Source organism: Dipteris shenzhenensis, chromosome 2 (genome assembly GCF_047967505.1).
Source record: "Dipteris shenzhenensis isolate YYH24624 ecotype China chromosome 2, Dip_SZ_1.0, whole genome shotgun sequence".
Taxonomy (NCBI): domain Eukaryota; kingdom Viridiplantae; phylum Streptophyta; class Polypodiopsida; order Gleicheniales; family Dipteridaceae; genus Dipteris; species Dipteris shenzhenensis.
Window position 1 is genome coordinate 49,466,190 of NC_141597.1, and position 22,957 is coordinate 49,489,146.

Genomic DNA, 22,957 nt, shown 5'->3' on the forward strand with positions numbered 1-22,957 from the left:
CCAACCTTACCAAGTGCACCACCAACAAACATAACAACTAATGTGCTTGGCCACATCTTCAATTGATTTCTCTTCATGCTTCCGGTCAACATGATCCACAAACTGCTTCCCTTGGTTTTATAAACCTTCCACCAATTGCTCTACCATTGTTTGCATCCTACACTACTACCTCATTTCCATGCAATCAACCATTTCTCTTTCTTGCCCCAACAATCTCACAATGCCTTCTCCATCAATGCAAGTTGGAGATGAAGTTAGTAAGCATGAAACTTTGTGAATCAAACTCTCCTATCATAGAGGCTAAGCTAGTGGAAGAAGATTCCATCTTCACAAATTCTCACCAAGTTAAAACTTGTTTCAATACCACTTCAAAAGAATATGTAACTAAATCCAACTACTAATGAATTTGAGAAACACAAGCATCACTAGAATAGACAATTACCCCCCACATGCGCACGCACACACGACCTTATGTATTCAAACTTTAAGTGATGATCTTGTTGAAGCCATACTTCCATAACACATCATGGAAGACTATATAGTGACATACTCAAAAGATCATGCAATCATCCTAGCTGGAGATATCAATGCCCGAACAAGATTAAGGCAAGCTATGGTCCTGCCATCTCTCAATTTCTTTAACAAACAAACTAAATAACAAAATTCCAATGCCAAGTGGAAACAGGATCCTTGCTCAACGAGGCACGTCACAATTACAACTTGTTAAGGTCATCTTTCAACCTATCAACACACCCTTCTATGCATGTATGTGGACTTGCCGCCCTTCACTAACCAATCAAAGACTATCACTAACTTAAACAGGCTCCAACATAAAGCAATCAACCTTTTAATCCTAATATGTACTTGAATGGTTAGTTGTAGTGAAGGGTGGCTATTTTGAATTGCCCATAAACTTTCTAGCATGTAATTGTACATTAAAAAATGTTCCAAATTGCACATATGAGCTGCAAAAAGCATACACGTATATCACATAGTTGTGCGCATCATGATGATCAATGCAATCATAGTTGCTGTTTGTATAAATCCATGATTTTGTTTTTCATGGCAACCAAGAAATGAGAAGGAAACTACCATAGCACTAACACGTTTGACCTCAAACATTAAAAACAATTAGTATCCAACTTAGATAAAATGAGACCTATAATATTGGCAAGTATAAGCTCACTGGAATCTGTCTTCCCAATCGTCCATTCGGAATATACATAGAAATTGTACGCCATCTCCTTTACAAATGAATAGAACAAGTAACACATCAAAGTATGCAATCCTCGGTGGTAGGACACATACCTAGGCAGATAACTTGGATTAGAGAATGCTTCATACAAGTCGGGCATCATTGACATGCTGCAAAGAAGGTGATTCAAGATTAGAGGAAACTACAAGCACAACTAAGCTTTTGCCAACCTTCTTGCATCCATATTTTAAGAAAGGTGTTCCTTTAAAGTTTCTCTAAAGGATATGGAGCGTTAATGTTTACAATGTGAGGTGGATCACTAAAACTTATGTGTGCGTTATAACAGTGTAAAACATGTCACTTGAACTAGATGACATCCACATGAGTTTAAATGATTCACTTCAGTTTCTCAAAACGAAAAACATAAAAGTATACATCTTCAAGAAGATCACTGAAAAAAGTTAAGGGTGACAATGCAAGAAAATAACTCCAACTTTGATAACGTGGTGTATGAGAAAATCCCTCTTGCCGCTGTGTTACCTGTTTTGGCCTCCATCATTATTACACAAGGGCCAAATATAATACCTCAGTGTTCATCTCCTTCAATTCATATTTACATACTGATATAAATATGACTGTACACAATGTACAAAGAATATTCTCAGTGCCGTGGCTCAACCTTGGATTTCCCCTCAAAGAATTCCCCAATCATTCCTTCCAGATCTTCAGCTGTGAACCTTATGTATTTATGAGGATTTTTACCACTCTCCATCAAAGACCTACAGCATTACAGACGAAGCATTAGGAATCATCAACAAATAAGGCATATTAATCGAGATGCATGCAGAATTATAAGGAAATCTATTGTAAGGTCACTGTACCCAAAACGCTTCAAGAAGGACCGATAAGCTGGTAAAAGCACTTCTGCGACAAGCAGACGAACAGACTCCCGCAGCTCAAGGTCCGGCACAAACCACTGAGATTGCCTCTGATGCAACTCCTCAAATTGCAAGTTGAAAGTCTTAAATCTGGTTACAGAGAAATGATTCACCTTAACATGTTAAATCTCAACTTACAGGAGTCTCACCAAACTGTGAGAATTATCTCTTGTTAAAAAGATAATGCAAAAAGAAAAAGCAAATGTTCACCCAAGAAGGGATGCACATGAAATCCAGAACTAAGATACATTGGATTGCAAAATTAGCTAGGTTTGGGCTGTGAGAATAGTTAGCTCATATTGGTGTTTTGGATGGGCTCGTGTGTATGCGAAATAGAACTCATAAAAGCTCAGAATCTTCATCTATTATAAGTTCGTGGGTTTTCTTCAACCGGCAACAAAGTCTCAGAGTCGTCGCCATCATCTCTGAGGCAGTGACTGGCTTCAAGGAATTGCTGGAGCACTCTGCAGATAAGTGAAGCGGTATGTAGTGGTTCAGGTGGTATGAGACAGACGACTTGTGGGTGGCTAATATCTTGCAGGGACAGTTGTGCTGCATTTGAAGACGTAGGTTCAGTTCTACGGGGTGGCAAAGTCTGTGGGAAAGGCTCTGTTAAAACAGCAGCTAGTCGTGATGGTCCAAAGGAAGCAGTTCCGTATGGCTGCTGTAGGCAGTTTAGTTTGTGAGCATGGATATATTGAGGAGGTCGTGAAGCTCCTGGTTACGCCATCAACCTTACGAGGATACCATACTTAATCATGGGCACTGGCTGGATACGATTCTGAGGCTAATCTGACAGAGGTAGAAGACCGGATGTGATTTGTAATTACATGAAGGCATCCGTATGCAAGCTCGTGGTTGCAGACCAATTTAGTTCACGAAGCTTGTAGGCCGTTCCAGTTGCGTCAGTAATTCATGAGAGTGGCTGATCGCAGTATTTTTTATTTCGTCTCACTATTGTTTGGAATTTGGGAGACCTTTGTTAACTCCAGTGGATCCGTGGAAGTTTCCGGTTTGTTTTAGTCAAGCTGTGGGTGTGCATAGAGGAGGGCATCCAATTCTTCTACGCCAACCTTTCTGCAGAGTCACTGATGATGACGGGATAGTAGAGGCAGCTTTGTTCAATTTGAGAGGTCGTAGAAGACCAGTAGAGAAAGCGTTGCACCATTATTTTGTGAAGGTGGTTGATCGTAACTTGTAGAACTTGCTCACTTCAAAGGTTCTTGATCGTTTAAGGAGGTTCGCTGCAGCCTGTTATTCTTTGCAGTAGTTGATAGTGGGAACTAATCCTGTGATACCCGGGATGACCAATTTGATAGAGAAGGGAGATGCCATTTTGTTTTGGGGCTGTTGATTTGAGCTCGTGGAGTTTGAACGTCAAAGTTGCTCATGGGCTTTGCCTTAGTTTATGGAAGGCATGCTTGGTGAAACAACTCAGTTGTTCACGAGGAGTAAGGCTCTTGTAAAGAAGTTACAAAAGCAAATGGGTAGCTGGTTGTAAGCATAAGCAAGGTCCAGGGTTCCATCTGAGTTCCAGGGCATGGGCATCCAGTCGATATTATTGGCAAGCAAGGTTCTATCTAATCCTACAGGGGGTTCTATCTACCAGTTCATGGTTGCTTGAAGGTTGTGATCTCTATGCATTTCATTGTTGTATTTTCTACAATTATTGCGAGTGCCTTCGTGAAGAGGTCGGACAAGTTGTCGGCGGTCGAGCAGTAGATAAGCTCGATCACATCGTCGATGATGAGCTCTCGAACAAAGTGGTAATGAACTTCGAGGTGCTTGGTCCGCGCATGGTACACTGGATTCTTGGCAATGGCTATGCAACTCCGATTGTCACACATTAGCACTGTTGCGTCCTCCTGACACATCCATGTCCTCCAGAATCCACCTCAACCACAGTGTCTCACAAGCTGCTGTAGACGCGGCTCTGTACTCTGCCTCTGTAGATGAAAGGGCCACTGTGGGTTGCTTCTTACTCAGCCAAGAGATGGCACCAGATGCAAGTAAGAAACAATACCCTGTTGTCGATCTTCTGGTGTCAGCATCACCCGCCCAATCACTGTCACAAAACCCGCCTAGTTCGATGCCTTTGGTGTAGGTGATCCCATAGGTGCAAGTACCCTTTAGATACCCCAGCACCGGTAAACCTGCATCCCAATGACTCTTCCTGGGAGAAGCAGAGAACTGGCATAATAGCCCAACTGCATAACAAATATCAGGTCGAGTATTGGTAAGGTAAAGCAAACTTCCTACCAATCGTCGGTACAAGGGAGTATCGACCGGCTAAGATGTGTCGTGAACACTTAGCTTGAGCCCGACCTCCATGGGAGTTACTGCTGTCCTGCAATCCTCCATCTGAAATCTCTTCAAAAGTTCTTTGCAACATTTCTCCTGTGAAATGAAGATCATGTTTTTGGCCTGCTTTACTTCAATCCCAAGTAATGTAATAACCCAAGGTTAGTCATCTCAAACTCAGACATGAGTAGCTCCTTGACCTGTGAATCTTCTTGACATGATCACCTGTCAAGATAAGATCATCAACATAGAGCATGAGTACCAGTCGCAATCCCTTCTCAATGAGCAAGTAAAGGTTTGCCTCAAAAGGACTCCGACTTAGCCCTATCTTCTGAAAGAATACATCAATCCTTTCGTACCAAGCTCTCGGGGCCTGTTTCAGCCCGTATAACGCCTTCTTCAACCTGCAGACCTTTAATGGGGACCCTGGATCTTGAAAGCCCGGTGGCTGCTCCACGTATACCTCCTCCTCCAGGGTTCCATTAAGGAATGTGGACTTTACATCCATTTGAAAAATAGGCCACTCGAATTGGGCAGCAAGGGCAATCACTGTCCGGATAGTAACCATGCGGGCTGTGGGAGCAAAAGTTTCATCAAAATCCATGCCTTCAATTTGAGCAAAACCTTTGACCACTAACCTTGCTTTATACTTATCCAAGCTGCTGTCTAATTTGTATTTAAGTTTGTATACCCACTTAGTGCCGATGACTTTCCGTCGCGGGGGGCCGGCTACTAAGTCCCAGGTATTGTTCTTCAGGATAGCATCCATCTCTGCCTGCATGGCAGCCTGCCATTCTGGATGGCCCTTCGCCTATTCGAAGGTCCTTGGCTTGTCAAGCTGAGCCACCAACGCAAAATTCACGGATGGGCTCTTTTGAAGACGTTGGGACCAACGCAATCCGAAACTGCTACTCTCAGGTAATTCGATGACCCGAGACTCTTCCAATGTCCGTAGGTACCATTGGGGCAACCTTTTTTGCTTCTCTGTGGGAGGAGGAACTGGAACTTCTTCTGGAACATCCTACTCTTCCTAAGTATCTTGTGGAACATCAACTTCTGATTTTGCCACCTCTTGGATGATCAACCTGGAGCGGGGTGGGTTCCGGGGTTGAACAATCTCCTCCTCCTCAATCTGAGGCTCCTCCTGGGGTTCAGGTTCCTTTTCCTCGAAGACAACATCTCGCCTCATAAGGATTTGCTTCTTTACTGAGTCGAAGAGTCGATAGGCCTTGGATTCTTCGCCATATCCAACAAAGATACATTTTCTGCTCCGGGAATCAAGCTTGGTCCTGTCTTCCTTGTGCACATGCACCCATGCGTTGAAACCAAAAATGCGAAGATGAGTGATAGAGCGCTTCTTACCATAAAATGCCTCATATGGAGTCTTGTCCTTGACAGCCTTCATCTTGGTCCTGTTGAGAATGTGTACGGCTGTATTGATAGCTTCACTCCAATAGGCTTTAGAAAGGTTCCTCCCTCGGAGCATAGCAAGTTCTGTCTCTGTGGTGGTTCTATGCTTCCTCTCGACTACCCCGTTTTGCTGAGAAGTATGTGCTGTGGTGAGTTGTCGCTTGATCCCATGCTTGCGATAAAATGTGTTGAACTCATTTGAGGTAAATTCTCCCCCCCTCTCTGTGCGGAATGTCTTGACATCCTCCCCTGTCTCCTTTTCAACTCTAGCCTTCCAGTCCTTGAACTTCTCGAAAGCCCGAGACTTTTTAGCCAAACAACATACCCACGTCATTCTACTAAAATCATCCACAAAGAGAAGTGAGTACCTAGATCTTGCCCACGATGCTGTAGAGATTGGGCCACAAATGTCGGCGTGAACCAACTCAAGTGGTTTGCTGGCCCGAAACGAGGCCTCTTGTGGGAACTTATCCCTGTGTTGCTTGCCTTCTAGACAAGCCCTACAGACATCATCCTTGCCTGTAATTGGTGGAAGTCCATCCACCATCTTCGACTTTGACATTTCAGCCAAGATTCCATAGCTGACATGACCGAAGCGCTCATGCCAAAGTTTGGACTTTCTGTAGTCTTCATGAACCAACATTGCACTGAGACGGTACAGTCCGTTCTCTTCAACTCCTTGAGCCACCATCTATCCATTTCCTTTGGATGTCACGGTGACCTTGCCATCTTGAAAGACGCAGTTGTAATGAAAGGAATGCTACCGATGCCCTTCATAGGACCCGTCCAGCTATCCCCGACAGAAACTTTGAAATCCGGGTGTGTACTTTCCATGGTTTTGAACCAAGTCCTTCTGTTGGACATGTGCTTGGAAGCACCCCTGTCAACATACCAACCCTCTTTACCTTCACTGACTGCATATGCTGAACAATGTTCACTGATTAAAAACAATTGTCCAGTCATCACATTGACAGAATCATTCTTAGGCTCTTCTTTGTTCTTGGCTTCTCTCTTCCGCTTCTGATCTACCTTCTTCTTTCGACATTCTTTGGCAGAGTGGCCAAGCTTTTTACAGTAATAGCACTTCATTTTCATTTTCTTCTTGCGGTCAGCGTCCTCTGAATTCTTGGACTCCTTTGGCTTGCCTTTTCCAAGGCTTGTCCTTGGCCACTAATGCCTTCTCGTCGGTTTGCGTAAAGAGTTTCTCTCGAGCCTCCTCCTGAAGCAGGAGTGGGCCAAGCTCCTCAAAGGTGATTGGCTTAGTCCGTTGACCCGCAGTGACCGTAGTCACAAAACTTTTGAAACTCCGTGGCAACTTGTGGAGTGTGAGCAATGCCAATTGACTCGAGTCCACCTTCTGACCAACCGCTACGAGCTGGTCCCGCACGACTTTTACCTTTGTCAGATGATCATGCACACTATCACCCTCATTCATATCAAGATTATAAAGCTGATGCTGAAGAGTGTAATGATACGGGCTGTATTATCGGTTTCATACAGCTCCTTCAATATGGCCCATGCCTCTGAAGACATCTCTGCCAACTGGATATGAGGAATCACAGCATCTGCTGTCGTGCCAATAAGCATTGCTAAGGCTTGAGCATCCCTCTCCTCCCATGCACTGAGTTCATCCGCATCTGCTTCAACTAAAACTTCACCTCTTTTGTCCACAATGTCCTCCGACTTCTCCTCGGTCCCAATCACTATCTTCCACAACTTCCGTACCAACAGATGGCTTCGGATCTTGACTTCTTAGATTGGATAGTTCGTCCCATCGAGCTTTCCAGCTTCACCAAAATTGGAAATAAATGAAGAAAGAAGACGACTGGAGAAGGAGGAAGGACGAGCAATGGGTGTAGAGGCTTCTGAACGCTAATCCATCTCGGTGAATAGCAAACTGAAAAAACTGAAGCAGAAAAGATGTACTGACCTCCCGTGCTAGCCTGAGCTGAAAACAGAATCGCTTTGGCAGGGTCGGTACCCTGTCTGGTGGCCGACCAAATGGCCCTGGAAATCCGACCAGGGTTGGCCCTGGTTGGGCCGACTTGGCCTGCCACAGGCTCCTATATAAGGGTGCCCTGTGCAGCCAGTCTGTGCAGCTGCAGGCGCCTCCAAGCCCCTGTTTCCCTGCTGTTGCAGGTTGCCTATGATGCCAGCCTGAGTCTCTCTCTTTCCCAGCCCTCCTACCTCTCACTGCCCCTTGTCCCCTCAAATCGGGGGCTCACAGGCACAGTGAGTTTCTAACACAAACCATATCTGAAACCTATTAACTGTGATGTGGCATGCTCACATGGCATACTGATGCACAACAATAGCTTTAGCATATGCGACGTCTCAGCTTGACAGACCTCAGAATGAAAAAATGACGAATTTATCAATAAGGCTTGCCAAGCGATTCTACGAGACCATTCCATTGTGATATCCTTCGAAAAGTAGCATAATGTACCTTGTTCCATTATGTTTATTTACACTGATCACCTAGCATCCCAATCGGTATTTTCCTCCTTTCACAGATGTAAATGGAAATTATAACAGCTCACTATGTAATATCACAAACTCATGAGAAATACATCTTTCGGTAACATTATTCATCCATATGATGGAAACTAACCTTTCTTTCAACAAAGCCCTAGAGACACCAGTGCTCATGGTACCATCATTACCTAAACCACCACTTCCAGAAGAAGTCAATCCTTGAACACTAAAGCTTTGAAGAACCTGGCAAGCATGACCATTTGTAATTAGAGACATCCCTAAATAACACACATTGATTATCTTTACAAGCACAAAAATAAATAAGCCTTTTGTGTAATTGAAAAATACTTAGTGAGCCGAAAAGAGGTACAGAAAAATCTCTGTAGAAATTTCACCCTCCAGAAGAACTTCAAACCAAAAGGATACTCGCCATACATTTTACAATCAGGAACCTATATCGCGATTGACTCAACCACAGAATCATCTTCTGCAGATACAAATTTCTTACCTTGTTCCAGGCAACACGTCTATAATTCTGTGCATGTTGCAGCACAATACGACGATGTCTCTGCACCCAGTCCTCTCCTAGCATCTCTTTAGCCTCTGACCTGACTTGATTATATATGTTAAACTCAAGCCACACATAAAGAAACAGACTTGCCCATGGAAACTTAAAGAGTTACATGGGCAAGCTTAAAAGAATAATGATGAAGAAATGACAACAGAAACTATGCATAGATCAAGTAAAATAGCATGGAGGCTAAAATACCTTCGGACAGATTTGACCATGTAATGTATATTATTCATCAGAAAAATGTGTGCTAAAGCAGGGTCCTTGTATTGCTTGGCCTTCCCCTCCAGATTTGTCTGGAGTGCTGACATTATCCTCATGGTGGCAGCCGCCAACTGAGACTTCGCTGGCTCCATAGTCTCATCCTCACCAAACACCTGCCTCAATGTGGATTGGTAGCTGCAAAACCAAAAATATGAGAGCAGTTAGCATCTTTCCCAAATCCAAACGTTACACTGATCATCATTGGAAAGTTTCTGATACTGCTGTAAGACATCTGCAACCCATATGCACAAACTAAAGTACAGCTATCTCAACTGAATAGAGTTCATCGTATCCACACTTTGCCATTAGGCTATCGTGACAATTGCAGACTAGGCTGAAAGTTTGACAAGAATTGTATAGGAAAATCAAGCTCCTACAGTTAAGGGTAAGCAAGAAGCTCTACACCCCTCAAGTCTCTGCAAATTCTTCACATGGATCCTGAAGAATACAGGAATTTCTATTCCTGAAGGAAACAAGAAGAATTGCATAATTATAACAGGGGAAGTGTTTTGCTAGCTTAAAGCCACGAAACGAAAGTGATATTCTTTATCCCCAGTTGAGCATTCCAGTACAGCTTAGCCATACACTATAGAGAATAGATCAAATGGAGGATACAGCCCCCCCCACACAAATCCCAAAATATCCAGCAATCTCTAAAGATTATAAACTAATGCCACAGAAAGATTCATTTTTTGTTTTGTAGGGAGTAATAATTTCAAATACAGCTTAGCAAAACTTGTTTTGTAGGAAGCTTGAACCAAACGCTAGGAGCCCAGGAAAGTTAAATATCACTAAACTGAATAAAGGCAGGATTCTAAACATGACCAAACAAGGACCTTAACCCCATAAACTAACAAGAGTAAAATGGATCTTCCAAAGTAGGGATGGCAGAATGCCTATCCAAAGGAGCCAATCAAGGACTCAAGAGGACTCACTATTGACTAAAACTACCAAAGACAAAATAAGACCCAAACTATAGGATCTGCTCAAGCCATTATTTTGTAAAAGGAAACCTGCTCATGTCCACCCTGAACTGCAACGTGTCCCCTTTTGTTAAATAGGCAGCGCTAATAACATGGATTCTAATGCAAGAGCTCTCAAAGAACTATGACCCACAAACCCAATAATTTATGTTCCACAAACAGCAATCAGCATCACATATCATTCCAAGGGCAGAAAAACTTACTCAAATAAAAACTTAACATAATTGATGACGTAGCTGGTCAAAGGATGCACTGTGCCATCTTGTACAGGAGTCTTAGTAGCATCTTTCTCAACATCATCCCCAAAATCACCAAAAGTCTCTTCAGCAGTCTGAGATAATCTGTGTGTCAAGCCTACTGCTGCTTCACAAATCTGTGCCGATGCGTTTCCTCCAAAAACAATCTCAATCTGTGAAAGCAACAAACTCAATTTGATAGCATATTCGCAGTAGCACGAAAGTCATAAACCAATGGGGGAAAATCTGTAGACAAACACTGATGGCATAAGGTATACTATGCGGCTAGGTCTATGCCAGAAGCCATTGTGAGACACAGATTGACCACCCACAAGAATTGAAGCCAAATATTTAAACTGATGAAAGAAAGCCAGAATAATACGCAGTTATCAGTTCAGGTTGAACATCAAGGCTATAAAGCAAAAAACGTGAGCAACTACGACAAACTGTCCTTTTTAAGGTGGCATGTAAAAAACAAAACTAGATCTTATCCATTTAGGCCACTAATAACAAACGACTGGAATCACCTCATGACCACAAAACAGGAGGCAAAACTAGAAAAAAAAGCACAACTTGAACGAATATATAAGGATTGTGCAATTGCTGACATCAGCATAATCCAAAGTAAGGCTGACATCGGCATAATCCAAAGTAAGGCGCAATTAAAATTTGCTCGATTGAAAACATGTAGCTGCTAGATGCCCTTTAGGCTTTAATGTACTAAGAAGATCAGTGCCTACCTCAGGAATGAGCTCTCGCATTGTCTCAAACATGTCAAGCAGCACAAAAAGCTTCTCAGGTGACTTTTTGCTCTTTGCAGTAGCCTCTCCAAAGCTCAATAACATGGTCACACTATTACTAGTAACATCAGCAAAGCAGTTCTCTTTATAGGGTTCCAGCTCATGGAATACTTGATCACAAATCTTGCGCTCTCCTGAAAATAATAGCTTGACCTGTCCCCAATACAGCACAAGCACATTGTGAATCAAGAGCTAGCAAAAAATTAAGTGTCTCACTTTATTCAAAACAACTTGAGCTGTCAACGATTTGGCATATCACAAACTCTCCTAGTAAGAGTCAATTCAGAAACAAACTTAAGGAACTTAAGGGCTTACCGCTATTCGCATGAAATGAATCCAGTTCCTGATCTTTCCCTCCAAAACTTCCCACTGCATCTTGTGTACGTCTTCTCTGCTGAGTTTCTCAACCCCAAGTTTACGCAGGCTCTGTTCCAACACAGATGCCCTGACATCCCTGCATCCAGTCATAAAGACTAACAATGCCGACTCTGTAGAAGCAGTTTGCAAAAGGCAAACAATCAAGCAGCTAATTGTGAATATTCGATTTTACCTCAGTCCGGTCAGCTCTAGAGGGGGTGAAACTATAAAAGGCCCACTCACTCCCGATTCTCATCATCAGTAACAGCTTCACCTTCTAGCCTCAGCCTTGAGTAATAGCCTCACCAACAGCTACTCCTGCAGGCCCCTCAGCCTCTCAATTACTCACCATAGAGGGTCAACCCCCTTCCAGCCTCTTCAGCCAGCCATAGCCAACCCCAATCAGACATAGTCCAGCCTCTTCATTGACTGACAGACAGATATATGCATCCCTCTTCAGGCATACGATCCTTTCATTGAGCTCTTAGTGATTAGTCAGTATACCTCAAGTCTTCAGCTGTGTATCAACCTAGTGTATGACCATGGATCTTATGTATGCATCAGGGGTTTCTCTTTCGCATCCCAGTCAGTACTTACACTTATGCAACGAGTAGATAGCACAAGCATGCTAGTGTGAAAAAGATGTACTCCTCGTGCCTGCTACAGTTATAGCAATGTGTGAACAACAGGAACGAGCGTTACTTCTATAGTGTCTTTCTGGCCCTCTCTATTACCAAGCAACCCATAGTCTTTCTAATTCTAAATCCCACTGATTGAGTGTTAATTTTCCCACTACTCGTTGCATGTGGCTATGGGGGGGATACCCATGTCCTATTGGTGTAACTTTAATAGATTGTCCCTAATGACCTAGTGAATTCCCTATTTGTAGAGTGCAAGAAGGGCGCGTCTAGTGAATACAAAGAAAAATACTATTCCAATCTTGCCATTCGTTGGTCATAATAAGCAAGAGCTCTGCATGGGTCTTGTTGAGGCCCCACTAGCAGCCTTGGTGTTCTTCCACGATCTGCATCCTAAACTCCTCTCTGTAGGGTGTGCTCATGGGCGGCGTGATGTAGCCTACGCCAAGATGCTGCAATGATGGTACCACGAATGAGGTTAGTGCTTGTAGGGCCCATACCCAATCTCCTACTAACATACATCCCAAAAAATTAAGGTTTCCGTCACAATGTCCCCCAACTACTTCCTCTCTTGTACAGAAGAAGTCTGTGACCTCATGTAGGGCCGTGGCCCCTAGCAGGTCATGAGTCTAGACTTCAGTCTGGTTGACACATCTTTGTGTCTAGGTAATCAATGACCTACTCATATCCATGTATCCATGGTTGAAAAGGCAATTATACTTTCCTTGGATCTTACAGTATTTAGAGCATTGCATGAGGGCATGCTTCTCTATCTCCACCTCATGTGTGTCACTTAGGGTACAGAGCCTCAGATCGATGCGGTAGCGAATTTATCCACTTGAGCATGGATGGCTTCATCGAAGCACCGAGGTACTTGAAGGTCACCTTGGTTGCATGTGGCTGTAGGGGGGATACCCATGTCTTATGGATGTATACCTGCCATAGATTGTCAACAAGGTACAATCTGATAAGCCTCCTGCAGTGTCAAACGCGAGATTGGATGTCTTATGAGTATGGCATGGCAGTAAAAGACAGATGGGCATGCCCTACGATCAGAACCCCAAGAGACTCGTTGTACCAACGTTGCTTGTCTCCCTCTGCTATAAGCTCCATAAAGTCTCTATCGCCTTGCATCTGTCCAATGAAACTATCCGACTCGATTTCAGATCTGTAATGATCATGAATGATGCAAATGTGTGGTTCCGAGCTCCTCAAAAGTAATTGGGTGGATCATCTAACCTATGGTTAATGCCGAGAGGCGGCCTCGATAACTACACGTTAGCTTGCTCAAAGAAGCTAGCCAAAAGTCTGCTATCCAATAGCTCCCAATCGAAGCCAATTGATCCCACAAAACCTTAAATGTTCATAAGGAATTCCACCACATCCAGAATAAAGTTGGTTTGAGAGATTCAAGGTCCTTGATGAATGTCTTTCTACATGATCCATGCCTCATGAGCATGGGAGCCATCTGGACTGAAGAGATCACATTATCGTTTGTCATCTAGATGAGAACTGCATATGTTAAGCAACTACAATCCCCACTTTAGGGGCAAACATACCAGCTATCAGCAATCCCTATTTTAGGGGCATTAAGGCCAGCCAAAGGCACAAAAGGCACCAAACAGGCCAGCCAAAAGGACAGCCAGCAAGGCCAAACAAAGTGGCCAGAAAGGCCAAAAATGGCCGACCATAACTAGCCGATCAGCTGGCCAGCCCACCGACCTAGGAACTGACCGACCAGCTGGCCGCCCAGCTAACCGACCTCCTAGGTCAGGCCTATAAAAGACTCCCTACCCCCTCACTCTCAGTCACAGGACCTGCAACCGCTCCTCACCTCCTCCATCCTTTGCACGGTCCTTGAGACACGACGGCTTGAGGTTCTTGTATTCAGTTTTTCATATTACCAACAGGCACTATGTTTTCTGAGTTCTGTTCTTCAGTTGTGTCTGAGTATCGTCTATTTTTTATCGCTCCACTGCAAACCCTATCGTTTCTCTATATGGTATCAGAGCCATGGTGATCTAAAGACCCCAGATCTCTGGTGATCTAAAGATTCTGCTTCTTCATGGAGGCCATAGGTACGGGGAGCATCACTCCTATGAACATATCAGTTTCCTCTTCATTCCGCTGCGCACTACGGGAGAGAACTCCATCTTCTACTCCCATCCCTCCCTCCCTTTTCGGTTTCAGGCTTGACACTCCCCATTCCTTCGAACAAGGAGGTCATGATCCTTCACCTCTAGCTGATCTCCATCGGCATCGACTTCCAAGATCTACAAGTTCTCCCTAGGCGGGACCCTTTCTGTTCAGATGTGTCTTGATGACTGTTGTTTCAAATCTTCTACATGCATTGAGGCTTGGATAGACTCCTCTCTCCCGAGGTCCAAGATCGGGCACACTGGCTCACTGTTCAACTACGACCTCTTCCTTTGGTAGAATCCCACCATCTCTGGATTATCAATGCTGCTACGACATATTTGTTCTTTACCTTTGCTTTTTCCTCCACCTTTCGGCGGTGAGAGGGGGTGGCTTATTCTCTCGAGCTTCACAATGTTCTTATTTATGCTGATCATACGTGTAACTCAGGCACTTGAGGAAGTGAACAATTCCCTTGCAAGGGCACTCCTCTTGTGACCTTCTCTGCATTTTTGCATTGCATCTCTTGGGCATTTCACAGGGATTGCCACCACCACCGCGACATCTCTACACGAAGCTCCAAGCACACAATGTCTGCCCCTCCAAAGTGGCAATTGAGAGGGGTTGTTAAGCAACTACAATCCCCACTTTAGGGGCAAACATACCAGCTATCAGCAATCCCTATTTTAGGGGCATTAAGGCCAGCCAAAGGCACAAAAGGCACCAAACAGGCCAGCCAAAAGGACAGCCAGCAGGGCCAAACAAAGTGGCCAGAAAGGCCAAAAATGGCTGACCATAACTGGCCAACCAGAACTGGCCGACCAGCTGGCCAGCCCACCGACCTAGGAACTGACCGACCAGCTGGCTGACCTCCTGGGTCAGTCCTATAAAAGACTCCCTACCCCCTCACTCTCAGTGACAGGACCTGCAGCTACTCCTCACCTCCTCCATCCTTTGCTGCAGCCCCTCCTGCTCCAGATCTGGCTATTAGGCCTGCCCCTAACTCATTCTCTACCTCCTCTGCTCCAGATCTTGCCCTAAACCTCCACCTGCTGCTCCAGATCTGCTCCTGAGTGGTTGCCAACGAGCTTCCATTTCTCTTCATCATCGAGCTACACGGAGGACTGCGTTTCGCTCCCTCTACTGCTATCTTTTTTACCATTTCTCTACATGGAATCATCATTCTGATTCGCCTCAGCCACGGTCCTTGAGACACGACGGCTTAAGGTTCTTGTATTCAGTTTTTCATATTACCGAAAGGCACTATGTTTTCTGAGTTCCGTTCTTCAGTTGTGTCTGAGTATTGTCTATTTTTGATCGCTCCACTGCAAACCCTATCATTTCTCTATAGCATATGCATCTACATCCTACAGTTCAATGCAACAGACTATGGAAGGTTACAGATGGTAAATTTCCAAAGCCCCAACCAATGGAGATAGGTGCCACAGCGGTGCCTCCAAATTCTTCATGATGACTGTCAACTTCCACAAGAGATATTAGGTCCATCAAGCTTTCCTTCCCCAAAGTTTGGGATGGGTAGCATTTTTTCTGCCATATTGCATTCCTTTCTTGCAGAAAATAGGAGAGCTTTAAACTAAGAATTTAATGTTATCCCAAAACAGCAAAGTGAAATTACCTTTCTTGGTCCAAGGCATGTGGATCTGTGGGTCTTCTTCCCCTCAGTTTACCTCTAAAACTAGCCCCTACTAACTGAATATGATTTTCACCTCCATTACATAGTTCAACAAGACTACCGACATCCAGTATTGAATTAAGCCCCACTTCAGAACAAGTAACAGTCTACACTCCCACATGCATTAGAATTGGAGAAATAAATTGGGCTTGTATCCTTCTTAAATTTTTGGGTGTTGGGCTCTGTCTACAGTCCACATTGGACTGCCATACGTGATTCTGGGCTGTTTTGGGTAGTCATATCATGCACTGGAATGACCAGTTTTTGGGCTGGTATACCCTGGCTATAGCCAGACGTTATAGGCAGGCAATGGCCCACAATAGACCCAACTAGGGGTCTGCAGAGAAGACGCCTACAGCTCACCCAGTCTGTTGAGGTGTGCAGCACCCACTACCCAGAAGGAAAAGGAGGAAGTGCGCAGGCGGGGGGGGGGAGGCAGCCGCTCTTCCTCACTATATTAAGAGACCTTTGGGCTACCTACCCCTCACTTCCACATAAGCCTAACCCAGGATGTAGATGAGAGGAGTTAGACTCAGTTGCAGCAACATAGGGTGTAGTAGCTAGCAGCACCTGGCTGCCTTCTGATCTACATCTTTGTACTGTCCACACTCATATAGCAATACAATATATTTGAGCGTACGTCTTTATTCCATTGTGCAATTGTTTCTCTAGATTGAGCATAGTGAGAGATCCTTTTCCCATCCATTTCCGTTGCCGTTACAAGGGTTAGCTTGATCTTGCTGCCCTCTTCTCTGACAAATGCACCATGATTGAGACATCACAAGCCTTGATTAACCTCTAAAAGTACATATGGCTGGATAAAAAGCAGTACTCAAACTGAAATTCCACTGGATGCAAACTAGATAGAACCTGTAGATTTTACAGCACTGTTGATGATGGCCAGCAGTGATCATTCGTTGTGCTAATTCATGAAGCTGAGGGATTATCCTTGGTGGTAGAAGCATTGGCAGAGAAGTGATGCCTTCAGATCCTTTAGTATTCTTACCATCAGCAGGGCTTGGAGGATTAGACTTTCCTGGTGATTCGTCCACAGCAGTCATGCCACCTCCTTGACCTCCAGATGATGCAGTTGAGGGCCTCACTGTGTTTGGTAAGCACTCTAAAAGACGAGCAGGCTCCTGTGGTTTGCTGCAATGCATCTACAAATGTTAATAGCATTCCAAAATAATTATCTTCCATGCTTGTCTTATTCTTGCTGCCTATAAAAAATCTGAACTACACCTGTGTGTGGCCAACAGATCTCTGAACTCTTCCTCCAGCCTCTCCATAGCTTTCGAAAGTAACCCATGCGCATGGTTTAGGGCAGGATCACTGCTTTTGAAACTATTATTATAAGTAAAGAACTCAACATTGCTCCGAAGCTCATCTACTGCTGCTAGGTAGCCACCTAAATCTTCATTAGGACCTTCAATGATTTTTGATTCCACCTGCAAAACGTTCCAACAGTCATGCAGTGCTCAAAATGATGGAGGGAACTATAGGGACAGTGGATACAATCTGGTCTAGATCCTATATGCTATCATGAAACTCCATCCTATGATGAGCCAGACGTTTGCTTATTCTTGGACTTCCACTTTAAACAACCTGCCTCACATTTACATCTTTAGAGGCTGAAAAGGCCAGACAAAATGCAAAACTTGAAGAGTGTCCCACCTTCCGTGAGACATCAAACTGTGTCAAAATCTTTTCAGCAACCTTCAAAGTGTTGTCAATGTTCTCATGTGCCTTCCTTACTGCATGTGTATGCACCTAAGGCCATGCCCAGTTTGTCAAGATAAATGACCATAAGACTTAAAAACAGTACCAATTTCCAAAAAGAAGTTGAGAACTAGCTGTTTTTTGAAATCACTTTTCACTTTGCCATCACTTGCTAATCTTTCAATCCCCCTTTGTTCTTTCTTCAAAGTGTGTCACAATAAAATCATTAGCTATCCCTGCACTAAAATTAAAAGATGCTCACAACATGATGCTGCAACAAGTTACATTCCTTCAGATATAGCCTTGCCTCTCAAACCCTATCCTTCCCTCGCACCCATTCAGCTCATCCTCCTCACCTCCTGCCCAAACCCCCCCCCCCCCCTTTTCCTCCGTGTTAAAAATCTAGCACTAAATGAGGAGCTTGCTAAGTGATAACTTAACCCTATACAGAAGAAGAATTGCAACCAAAGAGAAAAGATTGAACCAAAGGAAAGTACACGAGTAGATCCAAATTCATGTGACATGTGCACAGGACAAAAGGTCTCATTAATGGATGCACTTTGCTAAAATCGCTGGTGTATTCCAGTCATGTTTGATTATTTGATACATAATTACAAAGCACGGGTGCTACCATCATGTAAGCCGACTGATACACCTAAAAGGTGCTCAATTTTAGGGGCTTTCGCTACAAAATTAACTCTACAAATCTTTCTAGTTAATTTTGTTCCATCTCTGCAAAACTTAAGATGTCGGGCATGGTTGGTAACGATACTGAGCGAAAGATCAGAAGATCAATCACTTGATGTTTTTGACTGAAATCAAGAAGACAAGGGCAAGAGAGGGCACCCAACATCTGCTGAGTATCTTTGCAGACGATGCAGATAGTCACCTGCGTGGGCCGCATTGCTGCCTCGAGGTCGGAGAGGCGATGATCGAAGGAACCAAGGATAGTGATCATGCTTTCGGTGATGGTATGGCTCCTGGTCAAGCTATCGCGCATGAATCGCGAGCGCTCCACGAGGGTTTCGAAGTTCCCGGGAGCCACCATGGTGCAAAGCTTGATGAGCCAAGTGAGGATCGTCGGAAGAAGGAATGAAGAAGCTGTCGAAGCCAGGTTGCCAACACAAAATGCTGGTCTCGTCCTCTCTCAGCGCAAGTGTGTGTGTGTGTGGCGCATTCCCAAAAGAAAAAGTGTGCGTGTGTGCGCGTTACCAAAAAAAAAGTGTGTGCGTGTGTGTGTTAATTTCACTTAAAAAAAGAAAGTGTGTGTTTGTGTGTTTGTGCGTAATTTCACAAAAAAAAGGTGTGTGTGCGTGTGAGAGACCCAATAAAAAAAGAGTGTGTGTGTGTGACAAAGAGAGAGAGAGAGAGAAAGAGAGAGAGAGTTTTCACCCCAAAAAATTATGTGTGTGAGAGAGAGAGGGAGAGAGAGTGCCAAAAAAAAATGTGTGCACGTGTGTGAGAGAGTTTTCAATTGAGAAGTAAGTGTGTGTGTGTGTGTGTGTGAGAGAGAGAGAGAGATTTCACCAAAAAAAATGTGTGTGTGTGTGTGTGTGTGTGTGTGTGTGTGTGTGTGAGAGAGAGAGAGAGAGAGTTTTCGACCCCCCAAAAAAAAGTTTGTACATGTGTCTATTCAACCGAAAAGTGTGTGTGTGTGTGTTGAGAGAGAGAGAAAGAGAGAGAGAGAGAGAGTGAGTGAGAGATTTCACCCCAAAAAAAAGTATGTGTGTGCGTGTGTGTTTTCCACTTTGTTAGACAAGTTTCACGCAAAGGCTAGCAAGTGCACACTACAAGGGTGAGAAGTTGCAATGCCGAGATCCGAACAAAATCCATTGGTTCTGCATCACAAAATCACAAGTTAGTAACCTAAGATAAAGGGAAATGGCAAGTTAGTACAAAAAGACAAAGGAAAAATTATATCTATCCTATAGTTATCCAATGATTAAGAATTAGCTATATGGTACTAGCCCGACCAAGGGCTAGTTGGGAGATTAAAGTGTGTTGATGATCCCATCATAATTGAACCATATAGTTAATCCAATCAAGTGGATAAAATCTCTAAAAGAGTGACAAATAAGAAACAAATTCAAATTGCTTGAGAACCAAAATAGAAGTAGATTCCCTTATTACTCCAAGTCTTAGAATGATAAGCAAGAATCCTTAAATCGGTAAGGATCTTAACCAAAGCCACACATGTAAAGGTAGAAATGTATTTTCCATTATTAGGAAAAATTCCAAGTGCCAAATTCATCCGAAAGTCCAAGGTCGGGGTTAACTTACGTGCTGCCATCCAAGAGAAACTAAGTGTTAGAACAACATAGCTTCAATTGGGTAGACAGGTAATGCTTGCTTGTTATCGCTTTTACCAAACTACCCATCCAAATTCTAAAATGTGTAAGAAATAATAGGTGTCTTTGTGTAAAATCCACCTGCACGGCCTTTCATGCGCAGATTTTCGATTGGTAGCATCCATGGAATCATGACTGCTTTCCTAAAAGCTTGAATCTCTATCTCCTCGATCCAGAGACACACCCTACTACCTATGCTTCGCTTTTAAGGCTTTGCACCACTGCCAAGGCCCTGCCTGAGGGCAAATTTGTGCATGAGCACATCAACAGGTGGGGATATTCTGCCAATAGGTTCCTGAGTAACCTTCTCGTCCGAATGTACAGCAAGTGTGGGAGCCTGGAGAATGCACATGCTGTGTTTGACGAAATTGTCTATCCGGACTTGTACTCTTGGAACATTATGATCGTTGCGTTTGCCCAGAATGGGAGGCTTAGACAATGCTTGGGATTTGTTTGCTGGGATGCCATAGCAGGATGTGGTTTCCTGGAATGCCATGATCTCTGGGTTTGCCCAAAATGGGCATGGCAATGAGGTCCTGCAATTGTTCGGTCAGATGCAGACCGAAGGCTTAGAACCAAACAAGATCACCTTCATATACGTCGTGGATGCATGCACCAATGTGACATCCCTTGAACAAGGTCTAGTGCTCCATGCTACTATTGCTGGCAACGACAGACATCATTGTAGGAACAACCCTAGTCAATATGTATGGCAAGTTTCATAGCCTAGACAATGCGAGGGCAGTGTTCCTAGAGATGCCACACCAGGATTTGGTCTCCTAGAGTGCCATGATCGCTACTTGTGCCCATAATGGGCATGGCAATGAGGCCCTGCAATTGTTTGGTCAAATGCAGGCCGATGGCTTCAAACCAAACAAGGTCACCTTCATCTGCATTGTGGATGCCTGTACTGGTGCGGCATCCCTAAGCAAGGGTCATTTGATCCATGCTAATGGTGCTGGCAACGAATGGGAGTTGAGTGCCATTGTGGGGAATGCCCTCATAAATATGTATGGGAAGTGTGGGAGCCTAGCTGATGCGAGGGCAGTGTTTTCAGAGATGCCACAACGGGATGTGGTCTCTTGGAGCTCCACGATCGGAGTGTGTGCTCAGAATGCTCATGGCAAGGAGGCCCTGCAACTGTTTGGTTAAATGTAGACCGAACGCTTTAGGCTAGACAAGATCACCATCATCTCTATTGTGGATGTGTGTGCAAGTGTAGAAGCCCTAGATGAGGGTCTAGTGGTCCATGCTGCCGTTACTGGCAACGGATGGGAGACGGATGTTGTTGTAGGGATAGCGTTTGTCAATCTGTATGGCAAGTGTGAAAGGCTAGATGATGCAAGGGAAGTGTTTACAGAGATGCCACAGCGGAATGTGGTTTCATGGAGTGCCATGATTGCTGCGTGCGCCCAAAATGGACATCGCAAAGAGGCGTTGCAACTATTTGGTCAGATGTAGGCTGAAGGCTTTAAACTTGACAATGTCACGTTTATCTACATGGTAGATGCATGTGCCAATGTGGCAGCCCTAGAAGAAGGCTGAGAAATCCATTCTACTATTAGTGGAAATGGATGGCAATCTAATGTTTTTGTGGGGAATGCTCTCATATGTATGGCAAGTGTGGGAGCCTAGATGTGGGAGCCTAGATGATGCCAGGGCAATGTTGGCAAAGATGCCACAGTGGGGAGTGGTCTCTTGCAATGCCATGATATCTGCATGTGCACAGAATGGGCATGGCAAGGAGGTCCTACAACTGTTTGGTCAAATGCAGATTGAAGGCTTTGAGCCAGACACAATCACTTGCATAAGTGTTGTAGATGGGTGTGCCACTGTGGCTGCTCTACAAGAGGGTAAAGCAGCTGCTGTTGGCAATGGATGGGAGTTAGATGTTGTGGGGAATGCCCTTGTCAATATGTATGGCAAGTGTGGAAGCGTAGATGATGCGAGGGCATTGTTTGCAGAGTTGCCACACAGCAAGATGCAATCTCTTGGAATGCCATGATTGCTGCATGTGCCAAGAATGGGCATGGCAAGGAGGCCCTGCAACTGTTTGGACGAATGTAGGCTGAAGGTTTGGAGCCAAATGAGTTCACTTTCATCTGTGTACTCACTGCTTGTAGTCATATAGGTCAAGTTGCTGTTGGGAGGCAATACTTTACCTCGATGACTAGAGACCATGGCATACCACCCTCGGTGGATCATTATGTGTGCATGATTGATTTTCTTGGCCAGAGAGGACTATTGGAAGAGGCAGAGGGGGACTTGATCATCATTATGCCATTTGAGCACGCCCCTACAACATGGGTGAGTTTGCTTTCATCATGTAGAATTCACAATATGGAATGGGCTATGCGTGCTGCAAATTTTGTTTTTGAGTTAGAGTCAAAAAATGCTGCACCATATCTACTACTAGCAAACACCCATGCTATGTCAGCCTTGCCAGATGAGTTAGTGAAGTTGGGAGGAAATTATTGATTGAGGTGCACAATATAGTTCATGAATTTGCTAACATCACATCCTTAATTAGAAGACATGCGAGATTAAGAAAATAAAGGCTGGATATGTGCTTGACACACATGCAGTGCCTCCCAATGTGGATGAAAAGTAGAAGGGAGACATGCTTTGCTACCATAGCTACAGGATGGTTGCACTATGTTGTGTTTTAGAGGATTGGGCATGTTCCTAGATTCATCTATATATATATATATATATATATATATATGATTGATAATGGTTTGAGGACAGTGCCATGTCAGAGTTCTGTGGTGAATGATATGGAGACAAATCACATCTTTAATTGAAGAAATATCATGTCTAGACACATGAACAAGCCTAGAAATGTGCTCGACAAACCTGCAGTGTTTCATGATGTGGATGTAAAAGAGAATGA

The 22,957-nt window shown here is 44.1% G+C and overlaps 2 protein-coding genes across 2 annotated transcripts; one reads left to right on the plus strand and one right to left on the minus strand.

Annotated features, from left to right (window-relative positions):
* Nucleotides 1–947: 947 nt before the first annotated feature.
* LOC147904903 (exocyst complex component EXO70A1-like) lies at nucleotides 948–18,830 on the minus strand. The gene is made up of 12 exons (XM_087389124.1): nucleotides 18,606–18,830; nucleotides 17,672–17,767; nucleotides 17,240–17,445; nucleotides 16,868–17,146; nucleotides 11,489–11,627; nucleotides 11,114–11,326; nucleotides 10,341–10,546; nucleotides 9,089–9,289; nucleotides 8,828–8,927; nucleotides 8,456–8,562; nucleotides 2,077–2,223; nucleotides 948–1,974 (listed from the first exon to the last, which is right to left on the minus strand). Exons 1-12 carry the CDS (start codon nucleotides 18,762–18,764, stop codon nucleotides 1,857–1,859), a joined length of 1,971 nt encoding a protein of 656 aa, XP_087245250.1. The 5' UTR covers nucleotides 18,765–18,830; the 3' UTR covers nucleotides 948–1,856.
* A 2,023-nt stretch (nucleotides 18,831–20,853) lies between these two features.
* On the plus strand, nucleotides 20,854–21,525 carry LOC147904904 (pentatricopeptide repeat-containing protein At2g34400-like). Its single transcript, XM_087392668.1, has 2 exons — nucleotides 20,854–21,141; nucleotides 21,223–21,525. The coding sequence occupies exons 1-2, from the start codon at nucleotides 20,854–20,856 to the stop codon at nucleotides 21,523–21,525; spliced, it is 591 nt and encodes a 196-aa protein (XP_087248794.1).
* The last annotated feature ends 1,432 nt before the right edge of the window (nucleotides 21,526–22,957 follow it).

Bases quoted from the DNA above. Each gene is read 5' to 3' on its own strand.
- LOC147904904 (XM_087392668.1), top strand. From the start codon at position 20,854: ATGATCGCTACTTGTGCCCATAATGGGCATGGCAATGAGGCCCTGCAA. The intron at 21,142-21,222 runs GTCTCTTGGAGC...GGTTAAATGTAG, and splicing joins AGATGCCACAACGGGATGTG to ACCGAACGCTTTAGGCTAGA.
- LOC147904903 (XM_087389124.1), bottom strand. From the start codon at position 18,764: ATGGTGGCTCCCGGGAACTTCGAAACCCTCGTGGAGCGCTCGCGATTC. The intron at 8,928-9,088 runs GTATTTTAGCCT...TAATCAAGTCAG, and splicing joins ATGGTCAAATCTGTCCGAAG to GTCAGAGGCTAAAGAGATGC. The intron at 8,563-8,827 runs GTAAGAAATTTG...CATGCTTGCCAG, and splicing joins GACGTGTTGCCTGGAACAAG to GTTCTTCAAAGCTTTAGTGT.